Source organism: Carassius auratus, chromosome 27 (genome assembly GCF_003368295.1).
Source record: "Carassius auratus strain Wakin chromosome 27, ASM336829v1, whole genome shotgun sequence".
NCBI lineage: Eukaryota > Metazoa > Chordata > Actinopteri > Cypriniformes > Cyprinidae > Carassius > Carassius auratus.
Genome location: NC_039269.1, coordinates 18,546,131 through 18,567,020, shown reverse-complemented (window position 1 = coordinate 18,567,020; position 20,890 = coordinate 18,546,131). Strand labels below are relative to the sequence as shown.

Here is a 20,890-nt window from a genome sequence, read left to right as displayed (position 1 = left end):
CATCGCACTGCATCTCATAAAACCATATCTGCATTTTTGATAGGAGAAACGACAAATAACAATCGCTACTCTATACTAGCCGTTCTCAGTTCTAGACCTAGCGCCCCCCAGTTCTGCATATTTTGTATATCTCTGTTTGTTAACACACCTAATTCAGATAATCAGCTCGTTAGAAGTGAGCTCCGTCCATGAACTGTGTTCCCATTGACATGGTCTTTACACTATGTTCATTGCTCTCTTCTCCCTGAGCAGGGAAATCGTTTGAAGTTTACCTTACTTCAGAACATTCATTCACAGATTTGCACTGTGCAACGTTTTCACATTCAGACAAGTGTGACATCATATACCTCTGTAAATAAATACAATTTGCACACTTCAATGCACTTTGAATGGAACATATATGTTCGCTCCGCACTGGAATCATGGCAGAATATTCTGTGATATCCACATCACAGGGCACTTACGTTTGAATAGAACAAACATCTCAAGCCATAAGAGAAACCTATAAAATGTGCAGAGCAGGGGGGCGCGAGAGCTAGAATTGAGCCGCTACTCTACACTGCTCAAAACTTGCATTTGAATCATCAGTGGCAAATCCTTTACATATGTAAACTAGGGCTGTGCAAAAAATTGAATGCGATTTTCATGCACATCTCATCAGTAAATCCTGTAATTAGAATTATATCTCTAGCATGTGCGTTCAGTTCAGGGTTCCCAGGTTTTCACAACAAATCCTGCCCAGTTGCTTCTCAAAACTAGTCCAAAACTAGCCCAATCGCGATTCCAGAAGGTTCCCTGATTAAAAAAATGCTTCCCGCAGTTAAAATAGATGGTTTTTTTTTACCAAGGGTTGCCTTGGTAAAATTCGCATTTTAGGGACTAAATGTCACGTTATTTGAATTGGGGTCGCTTTGACCCCGCAGACACGAAAACAACCACAGACTTGGCAACACTGGTTGGCATTTACTACACCGAGCCGTAATTCACTGACAATCTACACAAAATCGATGTTAAAATCGCAGGCGATTCTTTGTCGATATTGAAACCGATTTTGTGTTAGTTGTCGGTAGACTATTACTCTGTGTAGTAACTGCCGCTCCACCTGAACCAGTGTTGCCAAGTCTGCGATTGATTTTCATGTCCACGGTTTGAAGCAATCCCAATACCAATAATGTGATATTTAGCACCTAAAATGCAAATTTTACCAGGGCAACCCTGCTAAAAAAACATATATTTTAACCCCGGAAAGCAATTTTTATCAGGGAACCTCCCGGAAACGTGATTGGGCTAGTTTTGGACTAGTTTTAAGAAGCAACTGGGCAGGATTTGTTGTGAAAACCTGGCAACCCTGAGCTGAACGCACGTGCTAGAGATATACTTCTAATTACAGGAGCATCTTTACTGATGAGATGCGCATGAAAATCGCATGCGATTTTTTGCACAGCCCTAATGTAAACGTACTTACAGACTGAAAGTCAGAACAGCCAGCTTTGTAGTCTTCTCCCCGAGGATAAGGAAACAGTCCTCCATAAAATGTGCTGCACACATCTGGATTTTTGGGATAAACTCTTCTGGAACAGTGTTGTAAATACTTAACCACTGTTGTGTCCTTTTTTGGAAGAACAAAGAATGTAATTTCGCTTTCTCAATGAAACATGTCTCCAAAACATGGCAACAGCGAGAATTAAAAGTTACACCTTTCTTTGCGTGAACATTTGGGTGGCGTTATGCAAATCTTCCCACATCATGACATGTTGGTGTGTGTTTAAACGAGGTGTTTTAGGAGGGCGTGGACGAGTCTTAACTTTTATAAAGAATATCTCTTTTGGTTTTTAGACTTTAGTCATTGCAACTTTACAAATCTTCTGTATGCACAAGGGCTTGTAACACTCCAAAGAGAAAGGAAAACTTGGAATCACATCATATGATCCCTTCAATATGTATTAAATATATTTAATACACACATTTTTAATATAAAAATTATACAAAAGTGGTTTTAATTAATGATTCAATGACTCACTTGTAAATACTTCCCTTGTTTTATTACTGGATGAAATCAGCGTTTTTGAACGAATCTCTTGAATGAATGTGTAATTCAATGATAATTTTCAATAATTCAATGATAACAGTACTTTTCGCCACCTAGTGGCTAATGACGATTCTCATTATCAATCAGTCGGGTCTGCCCACAATGCACGTACAACTTCAGCCGGTCACATCAAATTACAGTACTGAATAATGCATTTCTATGGAAAAAATGCATCTACATATATTGGAAGAAACAGAATGAGCTCCTGCAGGAAAAGTATGTGATCCAAGCTGCCCAAAACATGAGAAATCTTTATTTTATGTTTCAAGCTGATGCATTAGCATAATGGCTTGCCTATCAGGTGCCTTTACAGATATGTGTGTACAAAATTTTTTTTGTTAATGGTTATATCCTTATCTGTAAATGTTACAAATTCATGCAAACCTTTCCATTTTTGCATAAAGACCCGCCCTGACCGTCTGCGTTAAGTTGAAATCTTTACTGAAAGAGCGGCAGTTGCGCACATTAAACAGACGGAAAACAGAGATTAAAATAATAATAAAGAAAATAGTGGTTTTAATCCAATTAATCAAAAAAAGTTATCGGCCAACTAATCAATTATCAAAGCAACTGTTAGTTGCAGCCCTTTGTATAGCTCAAAATTTTAATGAATTGCAAAAGCTGAAAATTTTATCAAAACCTACTGGTTAGTCTGTGAAAGAATTGACAGTAATTTGATTAATCATTATAATAATCATTTAATTAACCGATAACAAGAATTCTTAGAAGCTTATTAAATAGTTTTCCATACTTATTATTTGGAGAAAAACATTAACAAAACTGCTTTACTGCTTATTAATATTCAACGCAGTGTGAGTCAAGCAAAAAGGAGTAATATACAGAAAAAAAAACATAAAACAATAAAACGTATCATAGACCATTGCCCCTCACCCCCTTATGACTGTTAAAGTATGTAAAGTTCTTTTAAATATAATAATTATAGATTAGTTCAGGTTGTGAAATGTCATGTGATGGATTTCCCCATTTGTAAATAATTAATAATTCATGATAGTGATATAAATCTATATTGTTTAACGATATTAAAGTGCAGTAAAGTTACAAAAATGGTGTAAAAGTTCTTCAAAACCATATGAAATAAAAAGAGTACATTTCCAAATATATAATAAAATAATATATTTGTTTTATTTTATTTTGTTTTATATTGTAGACATTCTTGGGTATTATTACCTCTTTAATTTATAATATAAGAATTTGAAGAGGATACTTTGTGAGGAAACATTTAGAGGGTAGTTAATCTGTGGTGCATTCTGTTGCCACCTTGTGTTCTGTAAAAGTCATTGCATTCTAGTCGTCATGATGTATCAATATCAATATAAAATACCTTGTTCATATTTGCTTTGTGTTCATGCATTAAAGAGATAGTTCACCCCCCAAAATGAAAATTGTCATCAGGTTGTTCCAAACTTACTTTTCGTTGAACATAAAACAAGATTTTTTTAAATAGATATATTTTTAAGAAAGTGGGGAATCAGATTATTTATTAATTTATTTTGTTTTTGAGTTGTTCTTAATGGTTTTCATGGAGGTGGGAGTGATATTGGCATGGTCCAATTAGGTTATAGGATGGCATTCTGTTCCAAGAGTCTTTTCATAAATAAATGTATTTTGCGTTGAGTTTTAAAGTATGCTTTTGTCTTCGTGGTCCTCATAGTTGCCATTTGGGATTAATGTTTCCATCCTGGTGATTGTATGTATATATGGTCTGTGTTTCATTAATCTAAGCATCCTTATCATACCAATGACTCTCTGTTTTGGTGACTCTCAGGCTTTGTCTGAACCTAGTGAGCTTGCCTAGTCTAGGGACTGCATTTTTTGGGTATCATAGGCTGTTAAACATGAGTATGATGCCCCAAAATTCTGTCAAAGTGAACATTTCACTAGCTCTAGATCCTACTTCCCATTTGTTCTATTGTCTGTCTCTCTTTATCTTCTTCTCGTGATGATGTAATTGTTCGCACTTTCAAGTCAAGCCTGTATTGTAATACAGTGAGTTCATGCCCCTCTGTAGGTTGAGTCGCTGGAATGCATCTTCGATGGGCCGTCCACTGTAGGGAACGAGGAGAGTCCTCCGCCTCCTACTACTCCTCTCTCCAACCCGTACGCTCAAAGTCCTGTGACCGTCCAGGTAACAGTCACTCGTCTGACTTGGCAAGCATCTTTATGTGCATCTGATGTAGTACCTGCAGCTTGCCACTTCTGTGTTTGTTGTATGGCTGTCAGTTATGTTGCGGTCTGGTGTCGGTCATCTCCATGTGATCAGCGTGACTGGTCCATGCAGCTTTTCATCATTTCATGATGACTTGAATACATTTGATCAGACAGGCTTAATGCTGCACTAGAGGGTACAGTACAGCTCTTGCATTGTACCTCTCATTGTCCTTAATTTGTATGTATGCAAAATTTCATTTTGATAGTTGCATTAGCCTGCTAGAATCTACAAACATGGGTTCTAGTTAAATGATAAGCTTGTGTTTTTAAATGCAACAGTTGTTCGGCTTCGTATGTTGCAGCGATAGCTTTGCTGTTGCATTTGTTATCTGTTGGTGCATGCCGTCATGCATGGAAGCACCTTTGCTTCCACAGCTCATGGCCAATGTTTTTCGATCTTCAGGACCTTGTGCTGAAGACTTCAATTAAAGCCAGATTGCTGCATGAAATGGTCATTATATAAGATGAATAGCAAATTCCTCATTGACTCCTTTTCTGAATGACTTTTCTGGTCTTGGGATTTATGAGGTGGATGTGCTTGTTCAGGCCTGAAAATGGTTTGCATTTTTTTGCCACATACAATTAAGAATGAGGCAGTGTTAGTATGGGTTTGAGGTGAAGCTGTGTCCTTCAGTCACTTTTCTCATACAAATCATGAGCCTTGAGCTGCCTCCCATTTCCCGTCGGTGACGTCAGTCCTGATATATCTCCCCATGTGGCAAAGTTGAATGGCATGATCGCACATTCAAGAAAGCATCAAGAGACCACGACGAATGCGAAGAGGTCAAGGTGTCAGAGCGCCGTCCCCTACAACCCAGGAATTTCCAAAAGACACAGGGAAGGATGTGACCCTGCCTCATCTCCGAGACAACGTGAGGAAAACATCGTCTTCTCTTTTATCACAATGTAGCAAATCGACACTGCAGCTGTTTGTCAGAGAGGCACAGCATTGGAGTAAAGTCTACATCGCAAATCTTTGGACTAATTTCTTTCAGGCAATCAGAGAGGAGCGCAGTCAGTGCTAGCCAAGTCAAGCACCCAGTCTCACTCTCTCAGCTTCCTGCTGACTCATTTTGAGCTGGAAGAGACGAACGCAGGAACCTGCAGCTGTCTACACTGAGCCTGCATCCCACCACTGCACAGCCGTGATCGCATCAGCGTGCCAGGAACTGCATCAGCCACAGCAGTAAGAGAGAGAGAGAGAGAAGGTGAAACGAGAAGTGTTACTGGGGGCTGCACAGATTGCGAAGTGGTTTATTTCTGCTGCAGTTTGTGTACGTCAGGCAGCCTGATTTTTTTCCTCTTGCCCTGCGTTTGCTCTTTGTAGCTACCTGCACCGTATGTTTTCCTCACCGGCACGCACTATGTGCAGAAACTGGCTTTGAGATGCCTGCGTAAGAAGAGGTGGAGGGGGGCAGGTCAGAGTCGGGAAACAAGGTCTATTTCACCGAAGCGTGAACCCCACATACACACACTCCAGCCTCAGCCCACAATGCTCAACTCGGTGTGGTATGCTAAAAAGATGGGTCGCCGGATAATGGGTACCCTAAGGAGAACCAAGAGGCGACGTCTGCACTTGTTGGTAGGTCTGGAACTCTGCAACAAGAAAATGCTGCGTGTCAATCATTGCAGTGAATACACAACTTGCTCTCGGTAAAGCAAATGATAAATGCTTAAAATTAGTTTTCAACGTTTGCTTGAAGTTCTAAGTTGCTTGATTTGCTTTGTATAAAACAATTTGTTGTGCATAACTTGCAACTGCATTTATCTGATTCATAACAAGTAAAATCCCCTTTCACTCAAAAGGCTGAATAGACTATATAATCATGCCTAAGATCGAGAAGCTAGGTGCATTAACAAAACAGAGGTGCGTCATTTTTTTTATTAGTACGTCATGGAGTCTCAAAATGCACTGATTGACAGACTGTCTCATAAGGCCACAGTAAAGTAATTTGTTTTGAAATATGAGCATTGTTCTGCACTACATTATGGCAGTCACCTACGTGAGTATGTGATGTCTGGCACCTCGTTGTGTTTCAATGAGAAAATGTGAAAGCACATATCTCTTCCCGCTGCTGCCTGGCAACCTGCATGCCTCTGTCATGCAGCAGTGCTTGCAGTGTCTTGCACGCACACACACACACACACACACAGCGCGTACTGCACAAAATGTGTATGTTCCAGACATGAATGGCAGCGGTGCTTTGCCACTGATCCGATCATGGCTGTTGAGCACATTGGAATGCTTAACCTGTTAACCTGACCCCCCAATTTGGGACTCACAGCTGAAAGTGCTCTACCTAACTTAAAATTATTAGTTTCCTACTTCAGTGTGTTACAAACATAATTTTGGTGTCTTTGGAAAGAAGACCCTTTGGGCTTTACTTTTTATCAACCAGATTTGATAATGCTAAAAAATATTAAAAGTTATAGACACTGAAGTGCCTTGATTTTTTTTTTTTTACCACACTTAAATATTTTTTTATTTGATATAAAAATACATGAAATCAGTTTTTCAAATCTGAGTAAGATATCATAAAATATAAATATAAAATGTGGCTCCTGCTAATATTTTTATGAGACTGTCTACACACCCCCCCCCCCCCCTCAAATATACAAAAATATTTACCAACTGTATTGAAGTCTTCTACAAACTATTTAGTCGTTAAACATACCACTGCATAATTTTTTTTTTCAATAATAAAACACTAGACAGAAACTTAGACATCATATAAGTGATTATTTTAGCACTATAAGATTAATTTGAGTAAGAAAAATAATAATAATAAGAAAAATAAAAAAAAGATTTAACTTTGTATTCCAATTACAGAAAATCCTGAGATTGCTAGAAATGCAGCATTTACAATGAATTACGATGCAAATAAGTGCTGATGTGCTGACGGCCACTTATACAGATGGTAATAACACAAATGCGCCATATAGTAAATAATCCACTCTCTCTATTCGTATAGACGCGTTCACTTTGATAGCCGTGATCATAAAGTAATAGCGAGCTGATTTGTACACAAACAGATGGTAATCATGCAGATATATATTCACATTCAAAATAGAACACAATCTCACATATAAAAACTGTTGAAAAATGAAACAAAGAAAAAGGCGATTGCTATAAGTTCCGCCTCCATCAGCTGACAGGTGCGTCAGAGCGTATCACGAGCCGTCACAAGAGAGCGCCAGAATTCAAATATATTATCTTTCGCCTATCTTTCATTCACTTTTTTCCTGGTGGATCGTTTTTGACACTATACGCTTCAAAACCATTCCGTTTTTTTCACTACCAAGATGCGTGCAGTTTCTTAGCGTGAGTTATTCCATAATGGACACAAACCGTTCTGTCGCTGAAGAACTGAAATGTAAACAAAGGAATTATGATCCATATTACAAAGTTATTGCTTCATTGGACCAAACGTGCTCCATGAGATGTCGTTCAGTGGACCCTTACCTTCCTAACTAAACCGGGATTTACAGCTGTGGATGTGTTTATGACTCGTTATTACGACGGATCTGGTATGTACTGCGTTTCCATTATTCATGTTTTTATGAGTACTGCTTTCACAAATGTAGCAAATACAGCCCACATTACAGCTTGGGCCATATCTGTTGCTGGGTTGTTAGAAGGCACTGTTTGTTTTTTGGAGTAAATATTCCAGTCTTTATCAAGACACACATACTTTGCAATTGGCCTCTTTACATTTTAGTCATTTAAATTATGTAACTGCTACATTATGTAGATAAAAATCCTGCAGGTAACAAGTCATCATTCAGGTTGAAGACATGAGTAAATGTAATCTTAGTGGGTTTTCAAAGAGGATAGATTAAATATGTTTAATTAACAAAAGGGGTAATAAACAATCCCAGTGTTTGGCTGTCCTCAGATGATCTGTTAGCATCAGGCCTCTGTGGATTCTGCACTCAGAGTTCCTTACGAAACTCAATAAATACCCACATAATTGGGATGCGTCGTTAAGGGCTTGGTACAGGTTTCTCTGTTTAATTCTGATTTATAAGTTCTCTGTTTCATGCTATTTTATTTATTTAACATTTAATGGGAATAATTAGGTTTTCTTTATATTAGTTATGTAAACGATTCAGGGAAATATTGTATAGGTGTAGCATTCAACTAATGCTTACTTTATTTACTTATAAATAAAAAAAATTTTAATTAATTTTTTTTTTTTTTTGGTTGAGCCATTGCCTTGTTGACAGCACAACAGCTCTTCAGATGACATTAGTCAGAGTAGCTTGTTGTCCTTTCCTGATTGTGCTCCCTTCTCTTCTCCTCCATCGCTTGTTTTTTATCGACAGTCCTCTCAAGTAGAGGAGAAAAAAGCCAAAAATCTCATTTTAAAAAAGATGCTATTAGTATATTAGTAATAAAGCATTAATTTTGTGAATCAAACTACACTGCTCACATAGCATGTTTTTTTTCACTTAAAAAGGCACCACTCAAAACATTTATTTATTCATAAATCAAAAATCAGTGATCACATTCAATGTTTGTTTTTGTGTGCAATGCACAAGAAAAGCATGTAGAAATATCTATAAGTATCTTAGTTAAAAGAACTGTGAATGCCAATTTTTAAAATGTAAGACAAGTCTGCAGATTCTGTCTGGTGGAATCTGCATCCAGTTAATACCTGAAAAATGTTGTCTTCAAAATGCTCTCCTCAAAGGAGCTTTGATGGTGAAGCTACAGATAGGTAAAGTTAAAGCTAAAGTTCCGAATATAGACTGAATAAAAATATGAACGCAACACTTTTGTTTATGCTCCCATTTTTCATGAGTTGAACTCAAAGATCTAAGACTTTTTCTGTGTACGCAAAAGGCCTATTTCTCTTGAATGTTGTTCACAAATCGGTCTAAATATGGGTTAGTGAGCACTTCTCCTTGATAATCCTTCCACCTCACAGGTGTGCCATATCAAGACGCTGATTAGACAGCATGATTACTGCACAGGTGTGCCTTGGGCTGGCCACAATAAAAGGCCACTCTAAAATGGAAAACAGTTTTACTGTATTGGGGGTCTGGGGGGGGGGGGGGTGGGGGGCAGCATCTTTTGTGACCACACCATTTGCCTCACGCAGTGCAACATCTCCTTCGCATTGAGTTGATCAGGTTGTTGATTGTGGCCTGTGGAATGTTGGTCCACTCCTCTTCAATGGCTTAGCAAAGTTGCTGGATATTGGAACAGGAACTGGAACACGCTGTTGTATATGCCGATCCAGAGCATAGCTAGCGTAACACTGTGGTTGAATGTGAAAGGAAAAACAACCCTTCCTTTTGCGCTTTGGTGATGCACCACCCAATCGCCCTAATGGAGAAAGTGCCCCAGCTCAGGAGATCTCCGAGGATGATTTCATGTGATGTCAAATGTAAAAAAAAGACATTAAAATTGAGTTGAATTTTATAAGCAGATAAAATGATATTTTCACATTGCTCTTCAATATATTTCATGTCTTCAAGACACAATATTAGACATTGCTATTATTTGAGTTGTGAACCTGTTAATTATGGATTGAGTTTATGGATCGAGTTTCTCTTTTGATAAAGTAAATTTCATGGGTCACAGTTGTGGGCAAGGTTATCATTAGCAGCAGTTCTTTCATGTTTCCCAAACAGAACAGGCTTTTATCAGACACCGAATCAAGAGAAAAGGTGGTGACAGGAATAGCCAAGACCACATCTATGGATTCTGACCCTGCTTTCAAAATCTATTGAGAAACTGACCAGCAGTTTGACCCTGTCAATAGCCAGCTTAATTTGTGTTCCATTGTGTGGCCTATGGAAGATTTGAAAACTGATACCCAGTGTTAGTTGCCCATTGTTGCTGTAGAAAAAGTCAGTCGGTACCTTTGTGCAGTAGCTGTTACCATTGCACCACATCTTAACATGTTAACCTGGTCTGATGCATCTATTATTATTACTTATGAGGATTTTTCATGCTGCTCAGTGCTGCATAGTGCTGGTTTAAATGTCAATTAGCAAGGTTTTGCTGGCATCTCATTAAACATGCACACTGTGTATTCAGAGGTAATTTGGAATGTATTATTGATGTCCTGCCATATCTATTGGCAATCTTTTCAGAGGGAGGAGCTTTAGCATTGTTGTTTGAGATGCCATCTTACCCTCTAGATCAATAGTTTAGCTAAGTCTAACAAGCAACTTCTTCAGTTTAATTCACTGGTGTTTATGTGCAAAGGGCTTTAGCTGATTACGTGGAGACATGCACGACTATCACAGTGCTCAAGCCAGTGTGGTGTTGACATGCGAATGATAGTGTTTTTGTACTATCCAGTCTCTGCTGTAGGCTCTAGTGCACTAATGAATATGTCAACAGATGAAGCAGAAGAGCGTGTTTATTGTGGCTTCTGGTGCAAGACAGGGGACCGGAGCCTGCACGGGAAATCCTGCTGGCTCTCTTAGATGTGCGAGCAGTTGCCATGGTTTTAAGCTCCCAAGGGAGTGAAGACAAAATCAGCCTACTCATCCGGCACCTGTGGCACATCTACGAAACTGTTGTATGGAAGAGGTATCTTCAGAGTGCCACTGTTAAACGACGGTCACTGAATCCACATCAAATGGTAATCCGTACCAGGAGAATACTTCAAACCTTTTTTTTTTTTTTTTTTCAGTTATTGACAAAATAACAAAAACTTCTACTCTTTTGATAATATGGGAAAACCTTCTTGGAAGACTGGAGATTGAATGTCATTGTAGAATGAAGCATGTTTGGATGCAGTTTTCACTTGGACTGGCAACTATAAATTTTTTTGATGGCCTTTAAATTTACTATCTTGGACAGTCTTTGAATTGCACAGATGGCTTCAGTGGAACCAAGTAGTGCCAGCTCATAATTTGTCTTGCAACTGATCGGCATCTTTGAGTTTGTATACCCATCATCTTGAGACTAAAAGACAGCAGCTAGCTGTGTGTAGAATATTTTTCTTTCTTCTCATTACTTTAATCTCTCTGGTGCGTCTGATTTGAAGCAATGTTTGATGGTTTTTGCTGTTTCACGGAGTTAAGTCTTGGGTGGAATGGAGTATCTAGGGTCATGACTACATGGCACACTTGAGGCTATGTCCTGATGAAATCCGCCGATATGTCTGGCACAGGAAGCCACGCTCATAATTAAGGAAGTTGTTTGGAACAGTTATTAGACATTTGCTAGAAATGTTTTCCTGTTTTTGTCATGAACACGCTCCTGGAAAAGTGACTGACGTGCATCCATAGTGCATTTGCAGTGATGAACTACATCTTCGGTGGAAACACCCTGTACTCCAGGGGAAGTCGAGGCAGCAGCACCAGTTCGGCCCATGGTGGCTCATCTGGACCCAAGCTCAGACAGTGGTCCATACGTAGTTCCTCTGAGGAGACTGCAAAACAGACGCCGTCCCGTTGGCGCCGTGTTCTCTCTAACCTCACCCGGCTCAATACCTTCACTGATTGCATCGTATCAAGGACAAGTCAGGTAAGTTCTGCAGGCTCATGCAGAGGTGCCATGGGATACAGACTTCAAGTCATAATGTTAGCTTTCAACTGCAATGACTAATTCTGTCTATCAAATAAACTTGCGTGCTAGTTTACTGCCAGTCTACGGTTTTCAGACATGGTTGTTACAGCTGAGCTAGCAGTTTTAGTGTTTTGCATAATATTTTAATTGCATAAATACTTAAATGTCAAAATGTAGTTTCTATTAAAACTTCTTAGTTCCATTCCATGGATTCAAGTCAGAGCTCTGCGGTTTAACAGTAACTTAGCAGCGGAGAAAGTTAGTTGTCAGATGACAGGCTGTATGATTAGTTATTCTAATAATTGTTTTAAATCAGTGAGCTTTACCTTAAACTGTGTGATCAGTGCATATGCTAATATGCACAGATAATGCCAATACATGTGGTAGCAGCATTTCTTGCCCAAACTCTTGTTCCTTCCTAATTGTAGTCAGCTGAATATGAACTGATATAATAGCAGCAGTTCAGCTGAAGGTCTCTAAAGTCTCTAAAGCATACATGTATGTGTTAATATTATGGCATGGCCGTTAAGTAATTGATTTCCAATAACTTTTCAGTTAAACTTCTTAGGGGTGGACAGTATGACCAGAATCTTAAATGTTGTTATTCCTGTGTGTATTATTAACTGTGACAGTGATACACATCATCACCACAAAATTATTAGGGTTGTCACTGCAACAAATTGTTATAAATTGAACTGAAGATTTCGTAATCCCTCATTTGGTGATACATCACATTAACAAATATCTTACCAACATACAGCTTCAAGTATGTCAAATTTATCTGCATACATACAAGCGCACGCATATAAAACTAACTGCTTTATTATTTTTATCTTTGCCAAACTATATAATGCATTAAGGCATTGTGATCGTCAACACCAATAATTTCTCAATAAAACTACTTTGAAACTATATATATATTGTGAAAAAAAAATGCTTTACAAAAAAATTTACTTGTGAATCTTGTTATAATAGTATTAGCAGCAACCGTATTAGTAATGTTATGAGTAAAAAAATTAATTGTCATTACTGTAATTCAAAAATGTTTTATTTTTAATTAATTAAGTGATGACAGTATCATGTTTAAAGTATTTATATAAAGTAAAAATCATTGCTTGACTCAGTGAGTTTCATTACTGTATTATAAAGGTGCAATATAAAACAAATAATTTTTAGTTAAGGTTTGATCTTTAAGATACATTTTTTTTTAAATAACCCAGATATATAGGTATTATTTAGTGCTATGTCATCTGAAGTGATTCCTAACAAAATCATGATCCTAGCAAATGGGGAACTGTGTATTTCATACCTGGTATGTTCTATCTCAAATATACCAAATGTTGTTGATATTATCTGTAGATAGTTGTGATCATCTATTGTCCAAGAACATTTTGTTGGTTGTGTAGCCAGTAGATGGCACTAGAACTGCATTGTTTCTTGAGGTGAAATAGCGTGCTGTACGTTTGATCCAAATCCTGACTACATCTTTGCAGTTTTGGATTAAAACCTCTCTGCACCTGAAATAACCGGAAGTTGGTTAAAACACGGTCTGCAGAGAGCCATAGAACTATTATTAATGTTACCATCTTACTATTATTATATTATAGACTGATTCTCTCTTCTTCGTTCTGAAATCTAATGCGTTGTGCTTGGCACTGTAATATTACATGATTAAAATGCACTTTAACCTGCTCATTGTACTCAAGTTCATCCCAGCTGACATACGTACTACTCTAAATGCTGAAGCAGTGGTTGTTAACAGCTTGGTGCACTCACACTCATTAATTCAAATCCACTTATAAAATCAGCCTCCAATCACCATGAGTTGTCATGTCAACGCAGCTATTCTAGGCCATTTATCCATTCATAATATTCCCAAAGGAAAGATCCTTTGCATCTATACACTATGACAAGCCATCTGTCACAAAAGTGGTCATATGCAATATGCATTAGTTTGTGTGGTGCTTTATATGAATTATTTTCTTACTGAGCAAAAATGAATTTCAAACATCGAAATCTATTCAGCTTGATTAATTTATATATAATATTTAAGTCAACTTGACTATGATCTCACACAGCAACACAAAAAAGATCCCCCTCTAATGTCATGCTGACTCAAGGAACACAGGGAGGTCAGATATTATGAATTGTGTAGGTGAGGAGCTGTTTACTATATGGATCCCCCTCACACTAGGTTACAGTTGCTCTGTGTGTTGGCGCTGTTTCAGCAGGATGGTTTTGTATGTGAATCGGAGCTCAGCATTGATTATTCATGCCAGGAAAAAGCCACTCCGTGCCTGATGTCATTTGCCCATTGGTGCTTTCTAATTGATGACAAAGAGATGAAAGGATGGGTGAATGAGAGAGATACAGAGAGCGCGAGAGGATCATCATGCACACAAACGCGTGAGAGCCCGGACTGAGTTTGTTGCGAAGGCACTGCACCAAAATACCGCCGCTTTTTCACCATTGAGCTGGTTGTCCTAAAATTCAACGCCATTTCCTCACATTTAGCTCACCTGCCGACCATGACGACCTTCGACTCCGACCATGAGTATGGATTTCGGAGAGCAGACAGCTGTGAGAGGAGGAACGCCTCTCATGCACGGGTCAACCTCAGGCAAAACCCACCGTCCACCTCCATCCTTAAGCAAACGCATCTTCAGCAGATGGTGACCCAGGAGGGCTCCATCCAACCTATACGCTACAACTCTTGCACCCTGCCATTAAACATAGGAAAGACCAGGACTAAGTTTCTCAATCTGCGTGACAGTGTGAAGAAGAGCCCCACTAAGAGCACAGCCAAAGTGAGCGGGCCGGGGGAGAGGTTTTCTCTTTGGCCCTCTGTGTCATTTGATAAGGTAAGTTAGAGTAGAGAAAGGAGCAGCTCTGCATTTAGACATTCTTTGATCATTTGCTCAGGATGCTTTTCTGCATCTTGATCGGGTTCCTCCTTTAGACTCATGATTGGTGTGCTCGGTTACATTTTTGTTGATCTTTATGACTCAGACATATCTCTTTCACTGGTTCTGTGGAAATTGTGGTCCTCCAATGGATATTTTTACTCATTAGTTGCATTGACAATAATGGAGTGGTGTTTGTCATCACCTTAGTGTCTCAGAGTGCCTCTGTTTTTTCACTCCATTTCATTGTGGTTTTCCAGTCCTGCATTCCTTGAATTGTCTTAGCATATTGTATTCTTGTGTATTATATATGAATCTTTTTTTCCTTTTTGAATGTCAGTTATTGTCTGGTCGATGCCAAGCTTTTTATCCGCTAATGTGTTTTGTTCCATGGTAAAATCATTTAGAGCAATTAATCCCACAATTAAAGGTCTGTAGAGGAACGTTTAAGTGGGACTCCAGTCAATGCTATTGACAAGCTCTAATTTTAGTTTCTGTGCAGATCGTATGTTTGGGGTTTTGGTACCACAACATTTAAATTCCCATCAGTATTGTTTAAAATCAAGTAAATCAAATGTGCGCGTTTTATACAATACAGTTAAAACATTTGGGGTCAATACAATTTCTGAAAGTCTCAGGCTGGAATAAAAACAGTAGTTTCGTTTTTTTGGGAAATATTACAATTTAAAATAATTTTCTATTTTTATATATTTTAAGGTGAGACACTGCAGGCAAAAACAGTTTTTTTCAAGCACCTGTCAATTTTGAGATTTTGGGCTTTTTGGTTTTTCATAAAGTGCTTTTTCAATCTAGTGGAAGGAAAACATCCAAAAGACACTGTTAAGTGTTTCTTTTATAGCACTTTATCTGTTTGTGTCAATAGATTTCAATTACAATACATATTTTTAAAGGCCGTTTCCTCAAAATGAGTTTTTTCTTCAACACTGAGCCATAAATCTCCACTTCAGAAGCACTTACACACACCAAACTTGACATTTTTATTCCTGTCTATATTCTGAAGGTTTTTACAGAGGGATTTGTTCATATATATTTTCCTTGATTATATACAACATTTTATTCCCCCCAAAATTGTGAAAATATATTGTTTTCTGGCTGTTCAAAGTATTGTGACAAAAAAAGATACCCAGAATTCCCTCTGTAAAAACATTTAACTCTAATATGTCAAAAAAACTAAAAAAAATTTTTGAAACTGACTTCATCTAGTGTTCAATTTTTTGTACTAGACATTTATGCAAATTAGCACATATTTCATTAAATAATGCCTCATTTGCATATTTAAACATAACATTTTTGAAAACTTGTAATACAAAAATTGTTTGCAATAATCAATGTAATCAATCAACTTTTTTAAAATATTAATACTCCTATCCAAGCACTAAAGTAGTTACTCCTGAACACTCACAATACTTAGATGTTGTTGTTCTGCATAAAAAATGACATCAGTGCATTCAGATCTGTCCAAAGGGATTCATTGAGCCAGTCCAAGCTGTTTTCCATGGTAAAATGTCAGTTTATTTAACTAAGAATTAAAACGGATGCATATAAATCCTGTATGGCCACACTTCAAGCTTTCTTTATAGATGGAGAGTAAATTGTGAAATGTCTGCATATTATACATCATTGGCTGAGTATTGCCTGTGGTGTGCGAATGTTGCATCAGAGAAAGGCAAACTCCTCCAAGCCATTACCCAGGCTGGATGTCAGATTGTGACATGGACTTATGCCATCATAGTGTTACAATGTGTAGTTTCTCACCCATGAATATGTAGAGACAGTTCATCCCTTTGCTTGTTGTCACCAAGCTCAGAAAACAAGTAGCACTAGTCTTAATAACTCTATACAAACTTATGCAGGTACTCAAATGCAGCCGCTTGGCAAGCAAATGCCTCTTGTAACCAACATGCGTTCCTCTGGTCTTTTGGGGTTAACAAACCTCAATATTCAATGTGGCATTAGAGTTGACATCAAATGTCCTTGCCAGTATTCCGCTTACTATAAATGTTGACAGTTTCAACTTTGAACTAACTCTTTAGAACTACTTCTCCCAAGAATAGTTGACCTAAAAAGAAATCAATGCTAATTCCTGCTATGGAACCTATTGTTGTAACTTTGAGAATGCAAAGCATGTTTGCGTTGTGTCATGACTTGGGTTCTGCTTATATTGCTAGAAGAGTAGGTTTCAGATCAACTTCATCTACATCCATGTAGACTATAAGGTTCCATAGCAAAGTATCCTGTGGCTCAACAAGGGATAATTTACACAAAAATGAAAATTCTTGTGTTATCAATTACTCTAACATGTAATAATTCTCTATTTTTTAAAACAAAATTAATTTTGCTTTAATTCACATTATAATCATAAATCAATGCACATACAGAGAACACATAAAATATGGTCCGTGGCAGCTCAGCTACACTTGCATTACCCATTAGAAACCTCATTAGTTCCTGTGTGTCAAGCCAGCTTGTTTGAGCTTCCTCTTGCCATATTTTCTGTGCTTTATGTATACGTGTTGATCTAGGTTTATAATCTGTTCATATAAAGTAATTGTCTCTTCAGTAGACTTAAACTGGGATTAAATCGCTCAGTTCTTGTGGGTTACTTTTACAATGTCTTTATGAGTGAAAAACTATCCTTTTTAATATATTTTTTTCATAAGAGATGTTTGTTACAATATTTTACTTGATGCAATCTTTTTCTTGACAATTTTATAACAAGCTGAAAAAATTTAATCTGCAACTATAAAAACTCAAGGAATTGAGTAACTTTGTATGTCAGGAGTGTTTATGTAAGAAAGCAGTTTCTAGAGACTCATGTAGCTTTCACAAAGACGGCCACAATGACAGTAACATGAATGATATACTGTGGAAGTTGTATTGCACAGTCCAGCCACAGATGTATACGGCCACTGTTTGTTTTCATAATTGTACCATGTGTGGCTATGTGGATTATGGTCTCATTATCATTCACATGCTCATTTCCATTCTCTCCTTCCATTCTCCAATAATCACAAATGAAGCGTCTTGCAGCTCCCCTCTGTGTGACCTCCGCCCCCCCTCAGATTTTCTTCAGTCTTGCTTACACACTCATACAGACACCCACTTGCACCCATCCCCATGGGTGATTTCAATGCAGTGTTGTGCAATGTTATGTTGTTGTGTATGTATATGTGACTTGACCTCTCCCCTTCCATGCTATTGTTCAGCAGACAGATGTTGTACCACCCTCCACTCTCATAATCCCTGTGATCCCAATCTCCACTGTCCCTGCGGAGCCCGCTGTCATCTCTTCATCAACGTCACAGGTCTTTTTTTTTCTTTCTCTATTTTCCCTCTACACCCCCTCCCTCCCTTATTTTTGTGCTCTCTTCCTGTTGGTCATTTTTTCTTGATCCCTGCCATTCCACTGCTCGTTGATGGGCCTGAAGGATTATCAGCCCCAGAGTCGGGTAAAGTACCACGGCTCCCCTTGACTAATAGCATCTGCGTGTCAACCAGCCGGAGGAAGTGGAAAGCCCCACAAAAAGACAGACCGAGAGATTGAGCTGAGAAGAGAGTGGATTTAATTTTAGGTTACTTTTGGCTTGTAATAGCATTCATGCTTCAGCATTGCATGTTCTATAGTATAAAATGCCATGTACGTACGTATCCTGGCAGTGCTGTGTTAATCTGGTGTGAGTGCCAGTGGTGGTATATGTAACGTCATGTGGAGAGTAAGTGAACATACCTTTGCTATATAGAATGATGCTTAACATTGCTTTTTCACCTTATCTGCGAAACGCAATGAATGGAAATGGATGGAATGGGAAATGTGCTGAAATCCATGCCTTAACTAGACTGTTTTCTCTTGCAGGCAAATCCTCCCCCTGTTGTCGTAAATACAGAGAGCTTGGATTCAGCTCCATATGTAAGTGTCCTTTTCACTTGTTTATCTTTTTTTAAATTTGATATTTTGGAATTCTGAATTCCCTCAGAGCAGCATGCCACATAGTTCTATCAGTTTCATTTTTATAGCAGTTATTGTCAAGATACTTAAGGTAATTTAGGTGAAACTTTAGGCAAAAAAATTGCTATAGGATGAGATTTGCTATGTGGGAGTTTGAATTCAACATGAAGTAGCATTTACTTTTTACTTACGTAATGTCATGTATTTTAAAGTGAAACTGCATATTTAGCAAGAAAAACATATATAGATGGCACTTTATATCTTTGGAACATAATTGAGAAATTGGAGGATGGTGGAAAGAATGTGATGCCTAAAAACAAGTGTGTAAGACTTGAACCTGCTCAGACTGCTCTGTGTATGACGTCAAAGTACCGCAAGAGCTAATAACCTTTTTGTAGTGGTATCTTAGTAGTTCCCTATTTTCTAGTAATATTGTGAAATATTATTAGTAAAGATTTACCGATCGACTGGCCTGGAACAAGAATTAGCTGGTCTGCCGATTCCCAAGCCGGTCCATTTTGACGTCACACTTACGCTCATATCCACTTGTAAACATGTAGTTTTGGGAGACAATGATTCTGATTTTAATTGCATTCAGTGTAAATGGCGACTGATAATTTATTTATGACGTGCCAGATGAGACTAAAACAAAGCAGAACAACTGCACACACAAAGTAACTTTAAAGAAATATAAAGATTCATACAAAAGTTATAGATGCATGCAAAAAAAAAAGAGAATATATTTATAAAACATGATTTAGGTAAGCAACACGACCAAGATTTTTCCTCTAATATCAATATCAACACAATTGCAATGTGACACTGATTTTACAGTAGTTCAATAAACAAGTAAAGTTAAGTGACTTTTAGACAAAAGGTTTTAGACAAAAGATTGACAGTTTTTGCTCAATTTCGCTGACAAAAATCATTCTAATCAAAGCCACAGCAGTGTGTGTCCGAGCAACACAGTATTGTTTTTCTACTGAATGAATCCAAGTTTTTGAATGAATCTATTGAATCAGTGATTCAGCAGGCCATTCATTTCCATCGTTTCTGAACAAATCAACTGTCTGAACGAATCGGTTGAATGAATGACAAAATTACTAATTAAAACAGTTATTTGCCACCTACTGGTACTTTGGTCATATTTAAAAGTATTATTGCATTTGTATGTTAAAAAAATATGTAAAACACAAAATCTTAACAAATTATTTATGCATTTGACATTTTGTGGTGTAAATGCATTTGTCACCTCAGCTTCATCAAACAGTCTGTGGAAATAAATCTAATGACACTTAAGGTGCAGCTTCTGCATGCAGTGGAAAGGTGAAAAGTTTGTTGATACTTATTTCATTTGAATGGTAACAACAGTTTTCACTAAATAGCTGAAAATAGAGAAAATTTTAATAAACGGCTATAAATGTTTTGGGGAATGTTATATGTAGACAAATGTTGTTTTGTTTTTTTTTGGAATTGTAAAACACCCAGATACAACTTTGTAAAGAAAAATCCAAACTTCAGGGGTTTCTGTTTGAGTATACAGTAAAAACAAAAAAAAACACCCAATGGTTGCTAGTGTTTTAAAATTCTGGGAATTCATTCATTCGTAGAGAAAACAAAGTGAAAACTGGGATTTTAAATTAGTTAGAGTGAAACTTCAAATTCTCCTGTTTATGTTGATATATGACGCTTGATACTGAATTCTAGAATAGGTCTTAAAAAACTAAGAAAAGTGCAGGTGTGTCAGGTACCCCAAAATGTTTTAGGTCTTTAAGGGTTAATAAGGTTTGAGGGGGGAAAATTACCATTTAAAAAAGCATAGTTGGAAATGACATGTTTTGTTACATACAGTAACTAATTTTAAGTTAATTGTTATTCCTACTTCTTTCTAGTCACAGAGCACTTTATTTTGAGAGCTGTTTAAGTCCAGATTGGGGGAATTGTGGGTAATATTTATTTTATTATGTAAAAAAAATTTGCATTGAAATTGTGCATAGATTATTATTTTTTTGTATATGCTGTCAATTATAGTTCTTAGAGAGAAAATCGATATCAGCAGGTCCCACTTAGAATTGGAAATCTGAACTGGCCAAGAAAGTTGGAAACTTTCTATTGTTTTACAGTAGTACCTTATTTACTAGTTGGTCTTTAAGAGTACATATTACTAC

The 20,890-nt window shown here is 37.5% G+C and overlaps 1 protein-coding gene across 23 annotated transcripts in view; it reads left to right on the top strand.

Annotated features, from left to right (window-relative positions):
* The window catches only part of dlg1b (discs large MAGUK scaffold protein 1b), a 149,273-nt gene that overhangs the window by 84,478 nt on the left and 43,905 nt on the right, over positions 1 to 20,890 (top strand). For 4 of the 23 annotated variants that reach the window (XR_003276023.1, XM_026206356.1, XM_026206360.1 and 1 more), the window contains 4 exons: positions 4,119 to 4,235; positions 17,983 to 18,081; positions 18,205 to 18,225; positions 18,630 to 18,683. Coding sequence is in view for 22 of the 23 variants with exons in the window: in XM_026206356.1 (XP_026062141.1) it covers positions 4,119 to 4,235; positions 17,983 to 18,081; positions 18,205 to 18,225; positions 18,630 to 18,683 (291 nt within the window). In the remaining variant the exon portion in view is untranslated. Of the gene's footprint in view, positions 1 to 4,118; positions 4,236 to 4,777; positions 5,901 to 10,531; positions 11,811 to 17,982; positions 18,082 to 18,204; positions 18,226 to 18,629; positions 18,684 to 20,890 lie in introns of those variants that run through there. The other 19 variants (XM_026206367.1, XM_026206369.1, XM_026206371.1 and 16 more) reach the window with 13 other exon arrangements.